Below are 21427 nucleotides of genomic sequence, written 5' to 3' on the forward strand. Positions count from 1 at the left end.
CGGATTTATAATTTAAAGGGCTTGGACATGGACTTATCTGAACGTTCTCCTAATGTCACTACATTACCTTTTCTTCTCCGTTTTAGTCTCCACCACAGAACACCAGTGATGATAATTATCAGCATAACCACAGGAATAAAACAGCCAACGATGATCCCGGCCGAGCTTCTGTCTGCAGAAATGAAAGAAGAAATGGAACTGTAGGCAGAAAGATCCTACAGAGTCACCATCACCTGATCCTGACTTGTGGCCGCTCTCATCTCTTTACAGATCTGTCTTTCTAGGTTTAAGAGGAGAAATAGATGACACCTAACAAGGAATTTCTACTGTAGACCCCACTTTAGCTGAGGATCTTTCTGACCTGGTGATTTTACAAGGCAGATCAATTACAGAAATACCTGAACCTATAGACGCTACAAAAGTAAGGTAACCTGCCTTGTATATAATGAGGGGGACTCGTTAGAGAACCGTGGCACCTTCATACAGCTGACTGGCGTGAGTGCAGGGAGTCAGATAAGCAAATGTAAAATGCCAGGGGACCCCAATAATAATAATAATATTACCTTCATACACCAGTCTGAAGTCTTCTTGGAATGGTACCCGTAGAGACTTATGATGGACTCTACATGAGAAGGTCCGCTCTTCGTCCTCCTCAGTGGGTGTGATGGTCACGGTGCTGATCACACTGTAGGTTCCGTTTGGGTTTCTCCAGGGATCACCAAGAAAATTGCTATCCTCAAGTTTTTCTCCATCTCTGATCCATTTAATATCAATGTCCGGAGGGAAGAATCCAGTGGCGGAGCAGCGCAGGACACTCTTTGCATTCAGTACAACCTTCTTATCTGTGACTGTCACCTGCGGAGGAGCTGATAACAAGTGATTACAGTCACCATCAGTGACTGTAATATAATGTGTGACCGGTGATTAAAGAAAATAGCTCCCTGCTCTGCCCCAATGGCTACAGGGAAAATAAAACTTAATTTTCTCCCTGCAGCCGCTGCTCCAGTAAGACGTCTGAACTCGATTTAAATATCATTTACCTGCAGATTACCCTTATATCTGAGGGTAGATATGTTTTCTGGAGGTGACAAGTTCTCTTCAAGACAGTGCAGGGTTAGTAAAGGGTATCAAGTAAACTAAAGGCCCCGTCTCACATAGCGAGATCGCTGATCCGTCACCGATTTTGTGACGCAACAGCGATCTCGCTACATGTGACACATAGCGGCGACCGGCCCCCCCTGCTGGATATTGCTCATCGTGCTCGAATGTCCTGGGTCATTTTTTCATCGTCGACGTCCCACTGGCCAGCATGCATCGCTGTGTTTGACGCCGACGAGCGACCTCGTTGGCGACGCAGAACTCAGGGACACAGGCGGGAATCGTCAGAAAAGCTGCTGTGTGACAACGCACCAGCGATCCTTACCAGGTTGCATTGTTGTCAGGATCGCTGGTGCGTCGTTGAAGAGATCTGCCTGTTTGGCAGCTTACTAGCGACCATGTAGCGACGCACCAGTGATCCCTACCAGGTCGTATCGTTGTCGGGATCGCTGGTGCGTCGCTATATGAAATGGGACCCTAAGTCATATGACAAGCTATCAGGGTCATCAAATATTTAAACTGGCAAGTCTGGGCAAACTGCAGGGAGTTTAAATAGGGTGTGGCCTTGCTAAATTCTCACAGCAGGGAGCTCAGACACCTGCTGCTTAGCTCCACTGCCAAAATACACACAGACTCCTTAGCTGGGTGGCACCACAAGTTTCAGCCACACTTGTTTCCTGGCTGGATCTCTCTTGTGTTTTGCACATTGCTGTTGGCAGTGCAAGAGGAGCACTGCCTGGTGGAAGCGCGGGGATGATCCTTCCTTCCTACCTAAGTGCATGCTTTAACCAGTTCCTGCACTGACCTGTGGATCTGCAGCAGCCGCCATTAATATATGTCTGTCCTTCACTCTCACCAGGTGAGTTCTCTTGGTGGGCAACTCTGTGTAACGTTTGATAAGACCCTATTTGCGCTTTTGTGTCTCCATCTTTTCTCTGATTTTCACAAGGGTAGCAGGAGATAATGGACCCTAAAATTTGTTGTATAATTTCTCCTGAGTACGCAGATACCCCATATGTGGGGAAAAACTACTGTTTGGGCGCACAACAGGGCTCATAAGGAAAGGAGCACCGTTTGACTTTTTGAAAGCAAAAATGGCTAGAATCGAGAGCGGATGCCATGTCGTGTTTGGAGAGCTCATGATGTGCCTAAATACTGGAAACCCCCACAAGTGACCCCATTTTAGAAACTAAAACCCTGAAGGAATGTATCAAGATGTGTGGTGAGCACCTTGAATCCCCAGGTGCTTTACAGAAGTTTATAACGTAGAGTCGTGAAAATAAAAAAAATAAAAAAAAATCAAATTGTTCCCACAAAAATGTAATTTTAGCCTCATTTTTTTATTTTCACAAGGATAACATGGGAAAATGAACCCCAAAATTTGTTTGGATGCATGGCAGGGCTCGTAAGGAAAGAATCACTGTGAGTTTTTGAACGCAAAAATGGCTGGAATTGAGAGTTGACACCTTGTCGCGTTTGGGAGCCCTTGATGTGCCTAAACAGTGGAAACCCCCCACAAATGACCTCATTTTGGAAACTACACCCCTCAAGGATTTTACTAGGGTTCTAGTGAACATTTTGAACCCTCATGTACTACACAGAATGTAATAACATTAGGTGTTCATATGGACAATTTTCATTTTTTTTTTCACAAAAATGTTGTTTTAGCCACAAATTTGTAATTTTCACAAAGGATAACAGGTAAAAAAAAAAAAGACCCCATAATTTGTCATACAATTGCTGTTGAACGCCATGACACCTCTCATATGTGGTCAAAAACTTCTGTTCGAGCACATGGCAGGGCTAGGAAAGGAAAAAGAGGTATTTGTCTGGAAAAGATTGTCAGTGCCATGTGGCATTTGGGAGCCCCTGACATGCAAAATCATCAGAAACCCCCCACAAGTGACACCTTTATGGAAACTATACCCCTCAAGTAATCCATCTAGGGGTGTACAGAACATTATTTACATACAATTGATTTCACAAGACTTTATAACATTTAGATGTGAGAACAAAAAAAAATTCCACTAAAATACTGTATTAGCACCAGATTTATATTTTACACTTGGGGTAATGGGAGAAATTGGACACCACAATTTTGTATGCAATTTCTCTCGAATGTGGCAGTACACAATATGTGATTAAACACATCGGGATCGGATGCGAAGGAGCGCTACTTTTAGAACACAGATTCCGTTTGAATAGATTGTGGGCTCCATTAGCTGAGCCCCTGAGGTGCAAGAACAGCTGAAACCCTCTGAGGTGACCCCATATTGGAAACCTCACTGTCTACAGAATTCATCTAGGGGGTAGGGAGTATTTTGAATCTATAGGTGCCCCATAGAAATTTCTAGCATTGAGACATGGAAATGTGACATTTTAGTAGTAAAAATATAATTTTTGCATTTGTTACACATTTGTGAAGTATACAAAGGTTAATATATTAAACTAAAGCCCATAATTTATTGCGCAATTTCTCTAGAATTCAGTGATGCCCAATATATCAGGACCAGTGCAGAAGGAGGTCAGGTACATATATCAGGACCAGTGCAGAAGGAGGTCAGGTACATATAGCAGGACCAGTGCAGAAGGAGGTCAGGTACATATAGCAGGACCAGTGCAGAAGGAGGTCAGGTACATATAGCAGGACCAGTGCAGAAGGAGGTCAGGTACATATAGCAGGACCAGTGGAGAAGGAGGTCAGGTACATATAGCAGGACCAGTGGAGAAGGAGGTCAGGTACATATAGCAGGACCAGTGCAGAAGGAGGTCAGGCACATATAGCAGGACCAGTGCAGAAGGAGGTCAGGTACATATAGCAGGACCAGTTCAGAAGGAGGTCAGGTACATATAGCAGGACCAGTTCAGAAGGAGGTCAGGTACATATAGCAGGACCAGTTCAGAAGGAGGATAGGTACATATAGCAGGACCAGTGGAGAAGGAGGTCTGGTACATATAGCAGGACCAGTGCAGAAGGAGGTCAGGTACATATAGCAGGACCAGTGCAGAAGGAGGTCAGGTACATATAGCAGGACCAGTGGAGAAGGAGGTCAGGTACATAAAGCAGGACCAGTGCAGAAGGAGGTCAGGCACATATAGCAAGACCAGTGCAGAAGGAGGTCAGGTACATATAGCAAGACCAGTGGAGAAGGAGGTCTGGTACATATAGCAGGACCAGTGCAGAAGGAGGTCAGGTACATATAGCAGGACCAGTGCAGAAGGAGGTCAGGTACATATAGCAGGACCAGTGGAGAAGGAGGTCAGGTACATATAGCAGGACCAGTGGAGAAGGAGGTCTGGTACATAGAGCAGGACCAGTTCAGAAGGAGGTCAGGTACATACAGCAGGACCAGTGCAGAAGGAGGTCAGGTACATATAGCAGTACCAGTGCAGAAGGAGGTCAGGTACATATAGCAGGACCAGTGCAGTAGGAGGTCTGGTACATATAGCAGGACCAGTGCAGAAGGAGGTCAGGTACATATAGCAGGACCAGTTCAGAAGGAGGGCAGGTACATATAGCAGGACCAGTGGAGAAGGAGGTCTGGTACATATAGCAGGACCAGTGCAGAAGGAGGTCAGGTACATATAGCAGGACCAGTGCAGAAGGAGGTCAAGAACATATAGCAGGACCAGTGGAGAAGGAGGTCAGGTACATATAGCAGTTCCAGTGGAGAAAGAGGTCTGGTACATATAGCAGGACCAGTTCAGAAGGAGGTCAGGTACATATAGCAGGACCAGTGCAGAAGGAGGTCAGGTACATATAGCAGGACCAGTGCAGGAGGAGGTCAGGCACATATAGCAGGACCAGTGCAGAAGGAGGTCAGGTACATATAGCAGGACCAGTGGAGAAGGAGGTCAGGCACATATAGCAGGACCAGTGCAGAAAAAGGTCAGGTACATATAGCAGGACCAGTTCAGAAGGAGGTCAGGTACATATAGCAGGACCAGTGCAGAAGGAGGTCAGGTACATATAGCAGGACCAGTGGAGAAGGAGGTCTGGTACATATAGCAAGACCACTGCAGAAGGAGGTCAGGTACATATAGCAGGACCAGTGGAGAAGGAGGTCTGGTACATACAGTCATGGCCAAAAGTATTGACACCCCTGCAATTCTGTCAGATAATACTCAGTTTCTTTCTGAAAATGATTGCAAACACAAATTCCTTGGTATTATTATCTTCATTTAATTTGTCTTAAATGAAAAAACACAAAAAGAATTGTCCTCAAGCCAAATTGGATATAATTCCACACCAAACATAACAAAGAGGGTGGACAAAAGTATTGGCACTGGTCGAAAAATCATGTGATGCTTCTCTAATTTGTGTAATTAACAGCACCTATAACTTACCTGTGGCACCTAACAGGTGTTGGCAATAACTAAATCACACTTGCAGCCAGTTGACATGGATTAAAGTTGACTCAACCTCTGTCCTGTGTCCTTGTGTGTACCACATTGAGCATGGAGAAAAGAAAGAAGACCAAAGAACTGTCTGAGGACTTGAGAAACCAAATTGTGAGGAAGCATGAGCAATCTCAAGGCTACAAGTCCATCTCCAAAGACCTGAATGTTCCTGTGTCTACCGTGCGCAGTGTCATCAAGAAGTTTAAAGCCCATGGCACTGTGGCTAACCTCCCTAGATGTGGCCGGAAAAGAAAAATTGACAAGAGATTTCAACGCAAGATTGTGCGGATGTTGGATAAAGAACCTCCACTAACATCCAAACAAGTTCAAGCTGCCCTGCAGTCCGAGGGTACAACGGTGTCAACCCGTACTATCCGTCGGCATCTGAATGAAAAGGGACTGTATGGTAGGAGACCCAGGAAGACTCCACTTCTTACCCCGAGACATAAAAAAGCCAGGCTGGAGTTTGCCAAAACTTACCTGAAAAAGCCTAAAACATTTTGGAAGAATGTTCTTTGGTCAGATGAGACAAAAGTAGAGCTTTTAGGGCAAAAGCATCAACATAGAGTTTACAGGAGAAAAAAGAGGCATTCAAAGAAAAGTACATGGTCCCTACAGTCAAACATGGCGGAGGTTCCCTGATGTTTTGGGGTTGCTTTGCTGCCCCTGGCACTGGACTGCTTGACCGTGTGCATGGCATTATGAAGTCAGAAGACTACCAACAAATTTTGCAGCATAATTTAGGGCCCAGTGTGAGAAAGCTGGGTCTACCTCAGAGGTCATGGGTCTTCCAGCAGGACAATAACCCAAAACACACTTCAAAAAGCACTAGAAAATGGTTTGAGAGAAAGCACTGGAGACTTCTAAGGTGGCCAGCAATGAGTCCAGACCTGAATCCCATAGAACACCTGTGGAGAGATCTAAAAATGGCAGTTTGGAGAAGGCACCCTTCAAATATCAGGGACCTGGAGTAGTTTGCCAAAGAAGAATGGTCTAAAATTCCAGCAGAGCATTGTAAGAAACTCATTGATGGTTACTGGAAGCGGTTGGTCGCAGTTATTTTGGCTAAAGGTTGTGCAACCAAGTATTAGGCTGAGGGTGCCAATACTTTTGTCCGGCCCATTTTTGGAGTTTTGTGTGAAATGATCAATGTTTTGCTTTTTGCTTCATTCTCTTTTGCGTTTTTTCATTTAAGACAAATTAAATGAAGATAATAATACCAAAGAATTTGTGTTTGCAATCATTTTCAGGAAGAAACTGAATATTATCTGACAGAATTGCAGGGGTGTCAATACTTTTGGCCATGACTGTATAGCAGGACCAGTGCAGAAGGAGGTCAGGCACATATAGCAGGACCAGTTCAGAAGAAGGTCAGGTACATATAGCAGGACCAGTGCAGAAGGAGGTCAGGTACATATAGCAGGACCAGTGCAGAAGAAGGTCAGGTACATATAGCAGGACCAGTGCAGAAGGAGGTAAGGTACATATAGCAGGACCAGTGCAGAAGGAGGTCAGGTACATATAGCAGGACCAGTGGAGAAGGAGGTCTGGTACATATAGCAGGACCAGTGCAGAAGGAGGTCAGGCACATATAGCAGGACCAGTTCAGAAGGAGGTCTGGTACATATAGCAAGACCAGTGCAGAAGGAGGTCAGGTACATATAGCAGGACCAGTGGAGAAGGAGGTCTGGCACATATAGCAGGACCAGTGCAGAAGGAGGTCAGGTACATATAGCAGGACCAGTGGAGAAGGAGGTCTGGTACATATAGCAGGACCAGTGCAGAAGGAGGTCAGGTACATATTGCAGGACCAGTTCAGAAGGAGGTCAGGTACATATAGCAGGACCAGTGTAGAAGGAGGTCAGGTACATATAGCAGGGCCAGTTCAGAAGGAGGTCAGGTACATATAGCAGGACCAGTGGAGAAGGAGGTCAGGTACATATAGCAGGACCAGTGGAGAAGGAGGTCTGGTACATATAGCAGGACCAGTGGAGAAGGAGGTCAGGTACATATAGCAGGACCAGTTCAGAAGGAGGTCAGGTACATATAGCAGGACCAGTGTAGAAGGAGGTCAGGTACATATAGCAGGGCCAGTTCAGAAGGAGGTCAGGTACATATAGCAGGACCAGTGGAGAAGGAGGTCAGGTACATATAGCAGGACCAGTGGAGAAGTAGTTCAGGTACATATAGCAGGACCAGTGCAGAAGCGCTCAGAGAAAGATAGCAGTACTGGTGGAGAAAATGTTTAAAACCAGGGAGCAGTACTATTGAAAAAACTGTTTTGAGCCAAACAGCAGTGCCAGGGAATATTCAAATAAAGGCAAGATAACCTTCTTTCACAATAGACATCTTTGTTGCAATATCTGAGGTAGGGATCTTAGACGTCCGTGATCATTGGTTCAATCTTGGGTCACAATACGTGGACTGGCCATGTGTCTTCTGACCTCAAGTATGACAGGCTCATTGAAATATATGAAGCTGTCACCCTTGGGGTCGGGAGACGCATGGCCAGACCGTCTATCGAGATCTGACATCGATCCGATGATCATGGACTTCTGAAACAGTCTGTAGAAGTTCATAAATCCACAAACAGTAATTCATGGAAAAACAGACCCTAATAATGTCATAGGTGGTCAATCGATAACCAGTGTGGCAGCAGTATAAGAGATATTAGTAATAATATTACCTTCATACATCAGACGGAAGTCTTTCTGGAGAGGAACCTGTAGAAAGTCATGATAGACTCTACATGAGAAGATCCGCTCTCGGTCCTCCTCAGTGGGTGTGATGGTCACGGAGCTCTTCACACTGTAGGTCCTGTCTGAGTTTCTCTGAGGATCCTCAGTATAAATATTGTTCAGTTTTTCCCCATCTTTGAGCCATTTAATATCAATGTCCACGGGGTAAAATCCAGTGACGGAGCAGCGCAGGACACTCTCTGCATTCACTGCAGCCATCTTATCTGTGACTGTCACCTGCGGAGGAGCTAAAAGCTTATGTGTAAAACATCGATTTGTTGCCAAAAAAATAAAAATGTAAATCTACAGGTAGACCTCAAGCTGTATGTTTTCCAACAATGCAAAAAAAAACAGGCAAAGGTTTGTGATATCATTGGCTTCTCTGCTGATGTAAGTGGTTATTACTAAAATAATTCCGAGATCTCAATTTTCTGTACATACAAGATGAATACGGAAACCTGCAAGAAGAACCTGAAGACCCACCTGTTCCGACAAGCCTACAGCCTGCATTGATCCTTGGTCTAATGAACCACCACACGACCTGCTCTACCCTCTACTGTATCCTCACCCATCCCTGTAGACTGTGAGCCCTCACGGGCAGGGTCCCCTCTCCTCCTGTACTTGTGTGTCCCTTGTCTTACACATGTTTATTATACTTGTCTAAATTTCCCCTTTTCACATGTACAGCGCCATAGAATAAATGGCGCTATATAAATGCATAATAATAATAATAATAGAATTAATCATGTGTGACAATACAACCTATTTTTAAATGTGTTCTGTTTTTACACTACCAACACCTTTCTCCCTCCCCAAAGATGACTCCAAAGACTCTCTTATCATTATTGCAACTGGACCAGACCTCCAGTAGTTGGAATGCTGTTAGTCAAGGATGTGCAGATGCACCTAATGACCCTGTCTAGTAAAACATCCGACGGTGGGGTTCTAGCACAGCCCAGCTATGCTATGCCAAAGTTCCCACTGAAACCAAATGCATTTGAAACCCAATCATCCTGTGCTATTCATGAAAACAGATGCACATTTTTGTAATAAAATATACACTTTGTCACAGCAACTTTTAAGCAAACAGAAAATTTCTGAGAGGAGAAAATTGTACAGTTCTATAGAAATTCCCTAACATAACTGATCTGAAATGAAGGACACGGTGCTGAGATGATCATTCTTGTCCATAGGCGATCTGTAAGAGTCTCGCCACCCGGACCTTACTGATCAAAACTTTTAAAATGTTATTATGTCAACATTATATTCATGTGTTTGTTCCTGAAGAAGAAGTAACTGTGCTTTGACACGCGTTAAAATATACCACCATCTTCAGGGTTGGACTGGCCCACCAGAGAACCGGAGGATCCTCCGGTAGGCCCTAGCTTCTTCTTTAGGAGAGTTCATAGTGCAAACTTTGCAGCTGCTATGGGGCTCTTGAGTGGGGGAGAAATCAAATCCTCTGGTGGGCCCAAAGTTCTTCAGTCTGACACTGTCTACCTTACTTTACTACACTGGGAAATATGTCTTAATCCAACCGGCAGCGCGGAAATTATCAATTAACTCCTCTTTACCTTCTGACTATGTCAACATTGAAAGAAACCTCTGAACATTAGTATGAACACCGGTGGTTGTTGCTGCTCATTTATGGAAATATGATCTAAAAATTTTTTTTCGATCCACTAAAGATAATTACAAATGTCACAAACACTATATAAGATCAAAGGTACCACCACCAGCAATTCACACATGTGACCGTAGGGATACACGTGACAATGAATCAATTTTAAAAACAATATTTTTTTATTAGTATAAATAATAAAAAAAGTACATAAACAAAGACATATTGTTTTTAAAATTGATCGATTGTCACGTGTATCCCTACGGTCACATGTGTGAATTGCTGGTGGTGGTACCTTTGATCTTATATCATTTATGGTAATGAAAATAATAGTCTCACCTCCGATGTCTAACCTGACCTCCTTCTCCTTCTTCTCCGAGCCGTAGACCGTTGAGCACTTGTACATCCCACCATCAGGTATTTGTATATTAATAATAGTCAGATTAGCAATTCCCATTCCTAACAGTTCTGTGCTCAGGGAATATTTAGGAGATGTTGTCCTCACAGTTTTGTTATAGCTCAGGATTTCCTTATCTCGAAAATACCAGAATATTGTGAGATGATTGGGATCTACAGGAGGATTGTCCACTGTGAATGGGCAAGGAACCCGAGTGTCAGATCCCAGCCTGGCAGCGTGTACAGGGGGTCCGGTCAGCTCTAGTGATGACACTGTGGACAGTAACAGATTTATCATTATACGCTATTCAGCACTGGGGTCCTAAGCTGGAATCCAAATATGAGGCAATATCTATTGTGCATGAATTGTTTTCTTTTTTTTACCGTACACCAAAAACATACTTAGCTTTTATTTAGTGCTAATTTTTATGGCCTTTATTAAAGGGGTTGTCCGGGCTTTTCACATAATCTCAGTACATATCTGGGCTGCAGAATTATGACAATAAGTAATTTACTTTCTGTCACTAGTTTGCACGGTTTTCTAGATATTCTGAACAGAACGTCCAAGGGGGGGTGTTATGGCATTGAAATAAGAACTAGTCGTAACCTCCCACTCTACTCCAAACATGCCCTCTATAGTAACAACCACACCCCCCATAGCTACAGGTCCTCCCCGATTGAGTACGTTTGACTATGCGCGACATAAATAAGTGATTTACGTGAATAACCCAGGACCACAAGTAGTAAAAATAAACATCTCAAAGTCCTGAACAAAATTTTACCCAAGCCATATCCAATCTATGAATAATTCATCAAACGTGAAAATCTAATAGCTAATCGTACATAAGTTCAATTTGAAAAGAGGTACCTGGACCACTAGCACTCAAAATGACCAGCTCAACATCCTGAATAATATTTGCCAAAAAAATGATCAACTCTATGTGTAGTTCAGAAGTTATTCACGTAAATCGCTTATGTTGCGCATAATCAAACGCACTCAATCGTACATAAGTTAAATTTGAAAAGAGGTACCCTGGACCACTAGTTCTCAAAATGACCAGCTCATTGACTTGAATAATGTTTGCGAAAAAAATGATCAACTCTATGTGTAGTTCAGAAGTTATTCACGTAAATCTCTTGTGTCGCGCATAATCAAACGCACTCAATCTAACAAATTTTGCCCAAAAAATTCACAACTCTATGTATAGTTGAAGAATTATACAAAATATGCTAACTCCACATGTGAAACATTTTATAGGTACCTCACTGTTTGCTATCACAACTTACCTGAAGTTTCCATAAGGCCTTAACCTACTAATCTATGTTTAATTCAAGAGTTGTGAAATTACACTTAATAAAGTTTTATGTCATCAAATTATTTATATGTAATTGTAACGTCATTATTAACCTTTTTTTAACTTTACATAGTGGTTCTTGTGTAGACACGGGGGTCAGTGGGTGCTCTTGTCCGCTGGTCCGGCCGCCTTTACAAAGACAGCATGGACCATGGCTCATCCCAACTGAACGCCCGACCTCCTTAACAGTGGGTGGCACACTACTCAGACAACACAGGGTGAGGGAATCACAATATTAGGACTTTCTTGGATCCCCAAACAATTAATGGCATATATCACACAACCAGCAAAACACAAAATGTAACAGCAAACAGTTTATCACCCTTCCACTGGCTCACCAGGGATTATAATATCCGTTCCTCAGAGCTTCCAGGGCTACTTACTCCAAGCCAGTAGCACCCCGCTTTCGTCAGGTACCCCCGAGAAAGGAATAATGCCAGATTTAGGAAGCTGAGTACCGCAAATTTTGTAGTCAGGTGACTGGATTGTCCCAAGCTGGATACCATCCTTATGTAGTCTTTGATATCTCAGCCGAATCCTTGCATTCGATGCTGAAGTCCATGTAGTGTTATAATCCATGTTCGGTTATGGCCTGCCAATCGGATCCGCAGATCCAAAATTGGTACCATGCAGCAAGAGAGACTGGTCACTGGACAGTCCTCCTTCTATACCCCTGAGCTCTCAATTCAGACCCTTGGGGCTTCATGATTGGTGGAATAAGAGTGTGCTAGATTCCAAGCCGCATACATAATATCCATAGTAGTAATGGTGTCTAAAGGTACTGTCACACTAAGCGATATCGCTAGCAATATCGCTATAACTTGTGACGTTATAGCGATATCGCTGTGTGTGATACTTACCTACAACCCGCTCCCCCGCTGGTTATCGCTGATCGCGCGAGAACGTTCAGGACTGTTTCTCGTCGTCAGCTTCCTGCGGCGCTTCCTGCTGTGACGACAAGCGACGCGTGGACGCGGGCGGGAGGACGTCAGGATTGCCTAGTGTGACAGGTAAGTAGCGACCCCCGTCCCCAGCGATGTTGCTGGTGAGATCTGCCTGTGGCAGCTCACTAGCGACCACTTAGCGATGTACCAGCGATCCTGACCGCGTCATATCGCTGGTCGGGATCGCTGGTACATCGCTAAGTGTGACAGTACCTTTACAGAGATGAGGAAGAGTCAGCTAATTTACATAGAATGGAGCAATATACTGAAAGGTTAGCATAATTGATTTGTCTGTGTCTGTGACCTTCCCTGGCAAAGGTAATTACATGAGTCAACAGGAACTGTAAACCTAGACTGCTAAAGGCCCTTTTACATTTAGCGATGCACCAGCGATCCGACCCGGTCAATATCGCTGGTGCATCGCTAAATGATCGCTAGTGAGCTGTCACACAGAAAGATCTCACAGCGATGCAGCAGCGACGCAGCGCACGATACTCACCTTTCACACACAGCGATCCTGACGTCCTCCCGCCCGCCACCACGCGTCGCTCGTCGTCACAGCAGGAAGCCCCAACAGGAAGCAGACGACGAGAAATGGAGCCGGCCGATCTCGCGCGATCAGCGATGGACAGCGGGGGAGCCGGTCGGAGGTAAGTATCACACATAGCGATATCGCTATAACGTCACAAAATCGGTGACTTGTTAGCGATATCGCTATGTGTAAAACCCCCTTTAGAGTCTTGTAGAAACAATGAGGGGCTTATCACATGGTAATAAACAGAATACCATCATGTGTGACCAAAGTTTAAGAAACTCAACCCATGCTAGGCATTGAAGGAGTGCATGTCATCACAGTTCTGTTCTGATACACGCACTTGGAAGCCATCGAAGTGTTCCATCGAGTGGCCCTACCTGGAGGACTGTCTGTTACCGTCATCTGTCCATGGTAAGGATTTGTGTTGAATTGGCATACTGGCGTTAACTTACACTGTAACCTCAAGTCTGAATTTCAGTGTTGTTGTGTTCGTCCTGTTTGAAAGCTTTATTTATATTTGGCTATATAAAATATTTAATATGTTTAAGAATAAAAGTTAATGATGAGATCAGTCTCAACATTTTACTTAAAAATTTACTTGCTTAATGTAAATTTTTTGAATGTTTTTGTTTTGATATCTCAAAAAGGTTAGATGTTGGAGGTCTTGCTATAAATACGAAACTGCTCCAGTGTATGTATAAATATTGTTGACAAGTATCATCTTGTCAACTAGTGTGCAAGGAAGTCGTGCTTCAAATAGATATTCATACTCTATGTATTATAGGCACAAATTATGTGAAATTAAATTAATTGATAATAATATTAATATTAATAATAATAATATTAGAAAGTTTACATATTATAAATGCTTATTATATTCATGTCACTGACAATAATTTCAAAATATGGGGATTATTAAGTTTTATGTACCTGATCAAGGTTGTTGATTTAGTAGTATGGTTTTAGTAAACTATGATAATTAGACATAAATTTTAGTTGTTACCAATCCTTGTAATATCTATGAAATGCAACTAAAGTGAGTTGTGTCATTGTGAAAAGTGTAACATTCCTGCATTTGAAATACAGCGGATCATTTTAATGCACATAAAATGTTTAGGTTGTTGGCTTAGGAATGTTTTGATGTACGAAGAGCAGCCATAAGCCCCCGTTACACACCGATTTTGTGACGTTGCAGTGATATTACTAGTGATATCGCTGCATGTGATACTTACCTCCGACCGGCTCCCCGCTGGTTATCGCTGATCGTGCGAGAAGGACCCGGACCATTTCTCGTCGTCAGCTTCCTGCTGTGACGACGAGCGGCGCGTGGACGCGGGCGGGAGGATGTCAGGATCGCCTCGTCTGACAGGTAAGTAGCGACCCCCGACCCCTGCAATGTTGCTGGTGAGATCTGCCTGTGTGGCAGCTCACTAGCGACCACTTAGCGATGCACCAGCGATCCATATCGCTGGTCGGGATCGCTGGTGCATCGCTATGTGTAACCTAGCCCTTACATGGAAATTGGAACCCTAATGTGGCGCATTGAGCACTTAAAAAAAACATTCCATACACTTACATTAAAATATCACACACCTATGCCACTCTGAACACGTAATAAAAATATAAATCACCTGCTTAGCTTGGTAATACAAAACTGAGATTTCATAAATACAAATTAAGTGTTGTGTCTGTCATTGTCCATTAGAATGTTTTTTTTTTTATTTCCTAAGTAACCCAAGTATGTTTCCATGAAAATGATAAATGGCACAGAATAATAATCTTTGGGTCTGAATTGGTCATTTGTGAAATTAATTAATTTGACTTATTTCATAGGGGAAGTTAGTACAATCTGCTTTCTATGTTTATGACATTGTTTGTTGAATATGTTAAAGGATTTACCTTAAATCACAGGTTATAAATTTGCCTAAAGAGGAGAGTGTTATTCATTTGGAAACATACTTGTTTTTGTTTTCTATCAATGTTAAATGTAAAAATAACCACACCGCGCCATGACATCTAATGTCTTCTTATAGACAAATAAGCTCACTGTCCATTGCACTTCAGACAGTGATCTTTGTTTTCAGCCTATACTAACCACTAGTGTTGAGCATTCCGATACTGCAATATCGGGTATCGGCCAATATTTGCTGTATCGGAGTTCCGATACTTAGTTCCGATACTTTTACAATATCGAATACCGGAATCAGAAGTTCCCATAATGCAATGAGCCAGTTTTATTCTATTCAGCCAATAAGGATCCTAAGAAGTGTGGGCACATCCTGTTAGGCATGTTAGCCATGTTAACTAATGGCATGGCTGTGATTGGCTGCTCAAATGATGTTATGATGCACTATAATGAAGTGTGGGCGGTGCGTGGGCGGAGACTGCGTGTCTGTGTGTGCGGGCAGGGTCTGTGCGGGCCTGCCGGGGGTCTGTACGGGCCTCTCGGGGGTCTGTGTGGGCCTGCCGGGGGTCTGTACGGGCCTCTTGGGGGTCTGTGCGGGCCTGCCGGGGGTCTGTACGGGCCTTTCGGGGGTCTGTGCGGGCCTGCTGGGGGTCTGTGCGGGCCTGCCGGGGGTCTTTGTGTCTGTGTGTTGGCATCGTCCGATGGGACTACAAATCACATCGGGCTATGCCTGCTACAATGACAGTGATTGACACATTAGCCAATGATGCTACAGTAGTAGTCCCATCATCCGGCTAATATGTTGAATATAAAAAACCCCACAAACATACATACTACATACATACTACACACATACAACATACATACTACATACATACTACATACTATATACTACATACATACTACATACATACAACATACTACATACACATTTTTGGTGCAGTTTTGATGCGGTTTTTGCGCGGTTTTGATGCAGTTTTTGGAAATAAATAAACGGAAAATGTGCATGATTTGAATGGAAACATGCATGAAAAAACGGATTCGGAGGCCGTATTCATCATTTCACATCTCAGTTTCATACGTTTTTCGCCGGATCCGTCGCTGTGCGTTTTGCCACCGGACAGAAAAACCGTTTCTCTGTATGTGTTTTCCGTCCGGCGGAAACAGCTTTTTTGATGGATCCGGCAAAAAACGGATGAAACGTGTGGCCATCAGGCTCAATCCGGCGCTAATACAACTCTGTGAGAACAAACGGATCCAGCAGAAAAAAAAACGGATCTTTTTTTCAAAACTCGCCGGATTGTGCCTGACGGCAAAAACCTGATGTGTGAAATTAGCCAGATAGATATATTGCTAGAAACATCTATGTATCTATAGATATATCTATAGATAGATATATCCATAGATAGGCCGATGTTGATTAATGAACATAAAGAAAAAAAACGGAAAAAAATGGCGTGGGCTCCCGCGCAATTTTCTGCACCAGAGGGGGAAAGCGGATGGCCGGGGGCCAATATTTGTAGCCTGGGAAGGGGTTAATACCCATGGCCCCTCCCAGGCTACAGTTGTGGCCAAAAGTATTGACACCCCTGCAATTCTGTCAGATAATACTCAGTTTCTTCCTGAAAATGATTGCAAACACAAATTCTTTGTTATTATTATCTTCATTTAATTTGTCTTAAATGAAAAAACACAAAAAGAATTGTCCTAAAGCCAAATTGGATATAATTCCACACCAAACATAAAAAAGAGGGTGGACAAAAGTATTGGCACTGTTCGAAAAATCATGTGATGCTTCTCTAATTTGTGTAATTCACAGCACCTGTAACTTACCTGTGGCACCTAACAGGTGTTGGCAATAACTAAATCACACTTGCAGCCAGGTGACATGGATTAAAGTTGACTCAACCTCTGTCCTGTGTCCTTGTGTGTACCACATTGAGCATGGAGAAAAGAAAGAAGACCAAAGAACTGTCTGAGGACTTGAGAAACCAAATTGTGAGGAAGCATGAGCAATCTCAAGGCTACAAGTCCATCTCCAAAGACCTGAATGTTCCTGTGTCTACCGTGCGCAGTGTCATCAAGAAGTTTAAAGCCCATGGCACTGTGGCTAACCTCCCTAGATGTGGACGGAAAAGAAAAATTGACAAGAGATTTCAACGCAAGATTGTGCGGATGTTGGATAAAGAACCTCGACTAACATCCAAACAAGTTCAAGCTGCCCTGCAGTCCGAGGGTACAACAGAGTCTACCCGTACTATCCGTCGGCGTCTGAATGAAAAGGGACTGTATGATAGGAGACCCAGGAAGACCCCACTTCTTACCCCGAGACATAAAGCCAGGCTGGAGTTTGCCAAAACTTACCTGAAAAAGCCTAAAACGTTTTGGAAGAATGTTCTCTGGTCAGTTGAGACAAAAGTAGAGTTTTTTGGGCAAAGGCATCAACATAGAGTTTACAGGAGAAAAAAAGAGGCATTCAAAGAAAAGAACACGGTCCCTACAGTCAAACATGGCGGAGGTTCCCTGATGTTTTGGGGTTGCTTTGCTGCCTCTGGCACTGGACTGCTTGACCGTGTGCATGGCATTATGAAGTCTGAAGACTAACAATAAATTTTGCAGCATAATGTAGGGCCCAGTGTGAGAAAGCTGGGTCTCCCTCAGAGGTCATGGGTCTTCCAGCAGGACAATGACCCAAAACACACTTCAAAAAGCACTAGAAAATGGTTTGAGAGAAAGCACTGGAGACTTCTAAGGTGGCCAGCAATGAGTCCAGACCTGAATCCCATAGAACACCTGTGGAGAGATCTAAAAATGGCAGTTTGGAGAAGGCGCCCTTCAAATATCAGGGACCTGGAGCAGTTTGCCAAAGAAGAATGGTCTAAAATTCCAGCAGAGCATTGTAAGAAACTCATTGATGGTTACCGGAAGCGGTTGGTCGCAGTTATTTTGGCTAAAGGTTGTGCAACAAAGTTTTAGGCTGAGGGTGCCAATACTTTTGTCTGGCCCATTTTTGGAGTTTTGTGTGAAATGATCAATGTTTTGCTTTTTGCTTCATTCTCTTTTGTGTTTTTTCATTTAAGACAAATTAAATGAAGATAATAATACCAAAGAATTTGTGATTGCAATCATTTTCAGGAAGAAACTGAGTATTATCTGACAGAATTGCAGGGGTGTCAATACTTTTGGCCACAACTGATTGAATATCAGCCCGCAGCTGTCTGCGTAGCCTTTACTGGCTATTAAAATAGGGGGACCCCCCCCAAAAAAAATGACGTGGGGTCCCCCTATATTTTATAGCCAGAAAGGCTACGCAGACAGCTGCAGGCTGATATTCATAGCCTAGAGAGGGGCCATGGATATTGCCCCCCCCCCGGCTGCAAATACCAGCCTGCAGCTGCCCCAGAAATGGCGCCAATTCCGGCACTTAGCCCCTCTCTTCCCACTCCCGAGTAGCGGTGGGATATGGGGTAATAAGGGGTTAATGTCACCTTGCTAATGTAAGGTGACATTAAGCCTGATTAATAATGGAGAGATGGCAATAAGACGCCTATCCATTATTAATCCAATATTAATAAAGGGTTAAAAAAACAAACACATTATGAATAAAGTATTTTAATGAAATAAAGACACATGGTGTTGCAATAGTTTATTAAATGCTCAATCCAATTGAAGACCCTTGTCACCTGAAACAAAGTTAAAATAAAAAAAACAACAATATCCCATACCTCTCCGGCGTTACAGTCAAGTCCCACGCTGTAAATCCATCTGAAGGGGTTAAATAATTTTACAAGCACCTCTCCATTTTTTGACACCTCTCCATTATTAACCAGGCTTAATGTCACCTTACAATAGCAAGGTGACATTAACCCTTTATTACCCCATATGCCACTGCTACAGGGGAGTGAGAAGAGAGAGGCTAAGTGCCAGAATAGGCACATCTTACAGATGTGCCTTTTCTGGGGTGGCTGGGGGCAGATGTTTTTAGCAGGTGGGGGCCAATAACCATGGTCCCTCTCTAGGCTATTAATATCTGTCCTCAGTCACTGGCTTTACCACTCTGGCAGAGAAAGTTGTGCGGGAGCACAGCCAGTTTTTTCCGTGATTTAACCCTTTATTTTAACAGCTAGAGCCCCCAAATTTTGCACACAGACACTTCTAACATTAGTAGTGAGGGATGTGTAAAAAAATAAGGGATATGAAATGGTTTACTGTATGTAATCATGTCTCATATCCTGTCGGGTTTGGGAAGGAGATAGCAAAAGCCGGCAAATGAATTACCGGCTTTTCTGCTATCTAGCGCTATATGAAATATAAATATATGTATATATATGTGTCTCCATGACATATGTGTATATATATATATATATATATATATATGTTTTTACGAATATTTGAGGCCATGGATCCATTCTATGTCCATTTTGCAAGCTGGCGAGAAAATTTTGCCGTACGGATACCACACGGATAATTTTTTGAGAAAAAATCGCATCCTTGCATTGAATATGGATCACTGTTCAGGAAATTTTCTGTTTATCTCGGCCATCAAAAACGGACTGTATTTTTATACGTTGTGTGTGACTCCGGCCAAACTCCCAAACTGATTGCATTATTTACTGACAAGGTATAAAAAACTTTGAAAACACACCTAATACGTTATTAACAACATTTTACCATGTTTATCATCACACATGGAAATAAGTGATTTTTCCCTTTCGCTTCAGAAGTATACAGAGTTCTGATATCTTATTTCAGATTATGTGCAGAACTTGAACTTGTTTCATTTGACTACTTGTGGTTCAAGGTAAGTGGAATCTGTGAATAATTAATGTCTTACTGGATGTAGTTCACAACATTCTGGCCATGAAGTACATTGTGATGATAGTCCGAGCAAGTTACTGGTGAAACTCTTCCAAGTTTCCCTTAACATACAAAAATAAGCGATTTACGTGAATAACTTCTGAACTGCACATAGAGTTGATCATTTTTTTGGCAAACATTATTCAGGACATTGAGCTGGTCATTTTGAGAACTAGTGGTCCAGGTACCTCTTTTCAAATTGAACTTATGTACGATAGAGTAGGTTGCGCGACATAAATAAGCGATTTACGTGAATAACCCAGGACCATAAGTAGTCAAAATAAACATCTCACAGTCCTGAACAAAATTTTACCCATCCACTCTATGAATAATTCATCATACATGAAAATCTAATAGCTAACTGCAGACTAACTTGAGTCCGGTAGCAGTGACCCCTTATTCAGTGCCCCCCCTGTACAATCATTACTGACCAGAGTGACGCAGAACCAAGAAGAAGACGATTGTCCTCACGGCCTCCATTTTATGAAGATTAATAAGTCATAAGTCTTATGATCGTTTCTTCCCCCTCTCCTGTTGATCTTTTCTGTACTTTCACTTTCTATTCTCAAAATTTTTTTTTAGTCAGAGGACTTAACTCTTTCCTTACATGTTGCAGATCTCTGTCTATAATCCTAGAATATTAGCTCAACCTACTTAACATTCAGCTGCATATTTAGGTGCAGAGTATGTGTATATATACATATATATATATATATATTTAGTATGTGGTGTCAGGGCAAAGCCCTCAGGATATATATATATATAATATGTGGTGTCAGGGCGACGCCCTCAGGATGACGCTCTCAGGATATATATATATAGTATGTGGTGTCAGGGCAAAGCCCTCAGGATATATATATATAGTATGTGGTGTCAGGGCGACGCCCTCAGGATGACGCTCTCAGGATATATATATATAGTATGTGGTGTCAGGGTGACGCTCTCAGGATGACGCTCTCAGGATATATATATATAGTATGTGGTGTCAGGGCGACGCCCTCAGGATGACGCTCTCAGGATATATATATATAATATGTGGTGTCAGGGTGACGCTCTCAGGATGACGCTCTCAGGATATATATATATAGTATGTGGTGTCAGGGCGACGCCCTCAGGATATATATATATAGTATGTGGTGTCAGGGCGATGCCCTCAGGATATATATATATAGTATGTGGTGTCAGGGTGACGCTCTCAGGATATATATATTTAGTATGTGGTGTCAGGGCGACGCCCTCAGGATATATATATATAGTATGTGGTGTCAGGGTGACGCTCTCAGGATATATATATATAATATGTGGTGTCAGGGTGACGCTCTCAGGATATATATATATAGTATGTGGTGTCAGGGTGACGCTCTCAGGATATATATATATAATATGTGGTGTCAGGGCGACGCCCTCAGGATATATATATATAGTATGTGGTGTCAGGGTGACGCTCTCAGGATATATATATATAATATGTGGTGTCAGGGCGACGCCCTCAGGATATATATATATAGTATGTGGTGTCAGGGCGATGCCCTCAGGATATATATATATAGTATGTGGTGTCAGGGTGACGCTCTCA

General features: G+C 42.9%; 1 protein-coding gene across 1 annotated transcript in view; it reads right to left on the minus strand.

Annotated features, from left to right (window-relative positions):
* The window catches only part of LOC141050658 (uncharacterized), a 66668-nt gene extending 46270 nt beyond the window's left edge, over positions 1 to 20398 (minus strand). The window contains exons 1-5 of the mRNA XM_073547249.1: positions 20283 to 20398; positions 10198 to 10527; positions 8186 to 8485; positions 564 to 866; positions 68 to 172 (exon numbers count right to left, since the gene is read on the minus strand). Coding sequence (XP_073403350.1) covers positions 68 to 172; positions 564 to 866; positions 8186 to 8485; positions 10198 to 10527; positions 20283 to 20331 — 1087 coding nt within the window. The 5' untranslated portion in view covers positions 20332 to 20398. The remainder of the gene's footprint in view (positions 1 to 67; positions 173 to 563; positions 867 to 8185; positions 8486 to 10197; positions 10528 to 20282) is intronic.
* Between the last annotated feature and the right edge of the window lie 1029 nt (positions 20399 to 21427).

This window comes from Dendrobates tinctorius, unplaced genomic scaffold, assembly GCF_039654945.1.
Source record: "Dendrobates tinctorius isolate UK_male_01 unplaced genomic scaffold, ASM3965494v1 ptg000152l, whole genome shotgun sequence".
Lineage (NCBI taxonomy): Eukaryota > Metazoa > Chordata > Amphibia > Anura > Dendrobatidae > Dendrobates > Dendrobates tinctorius.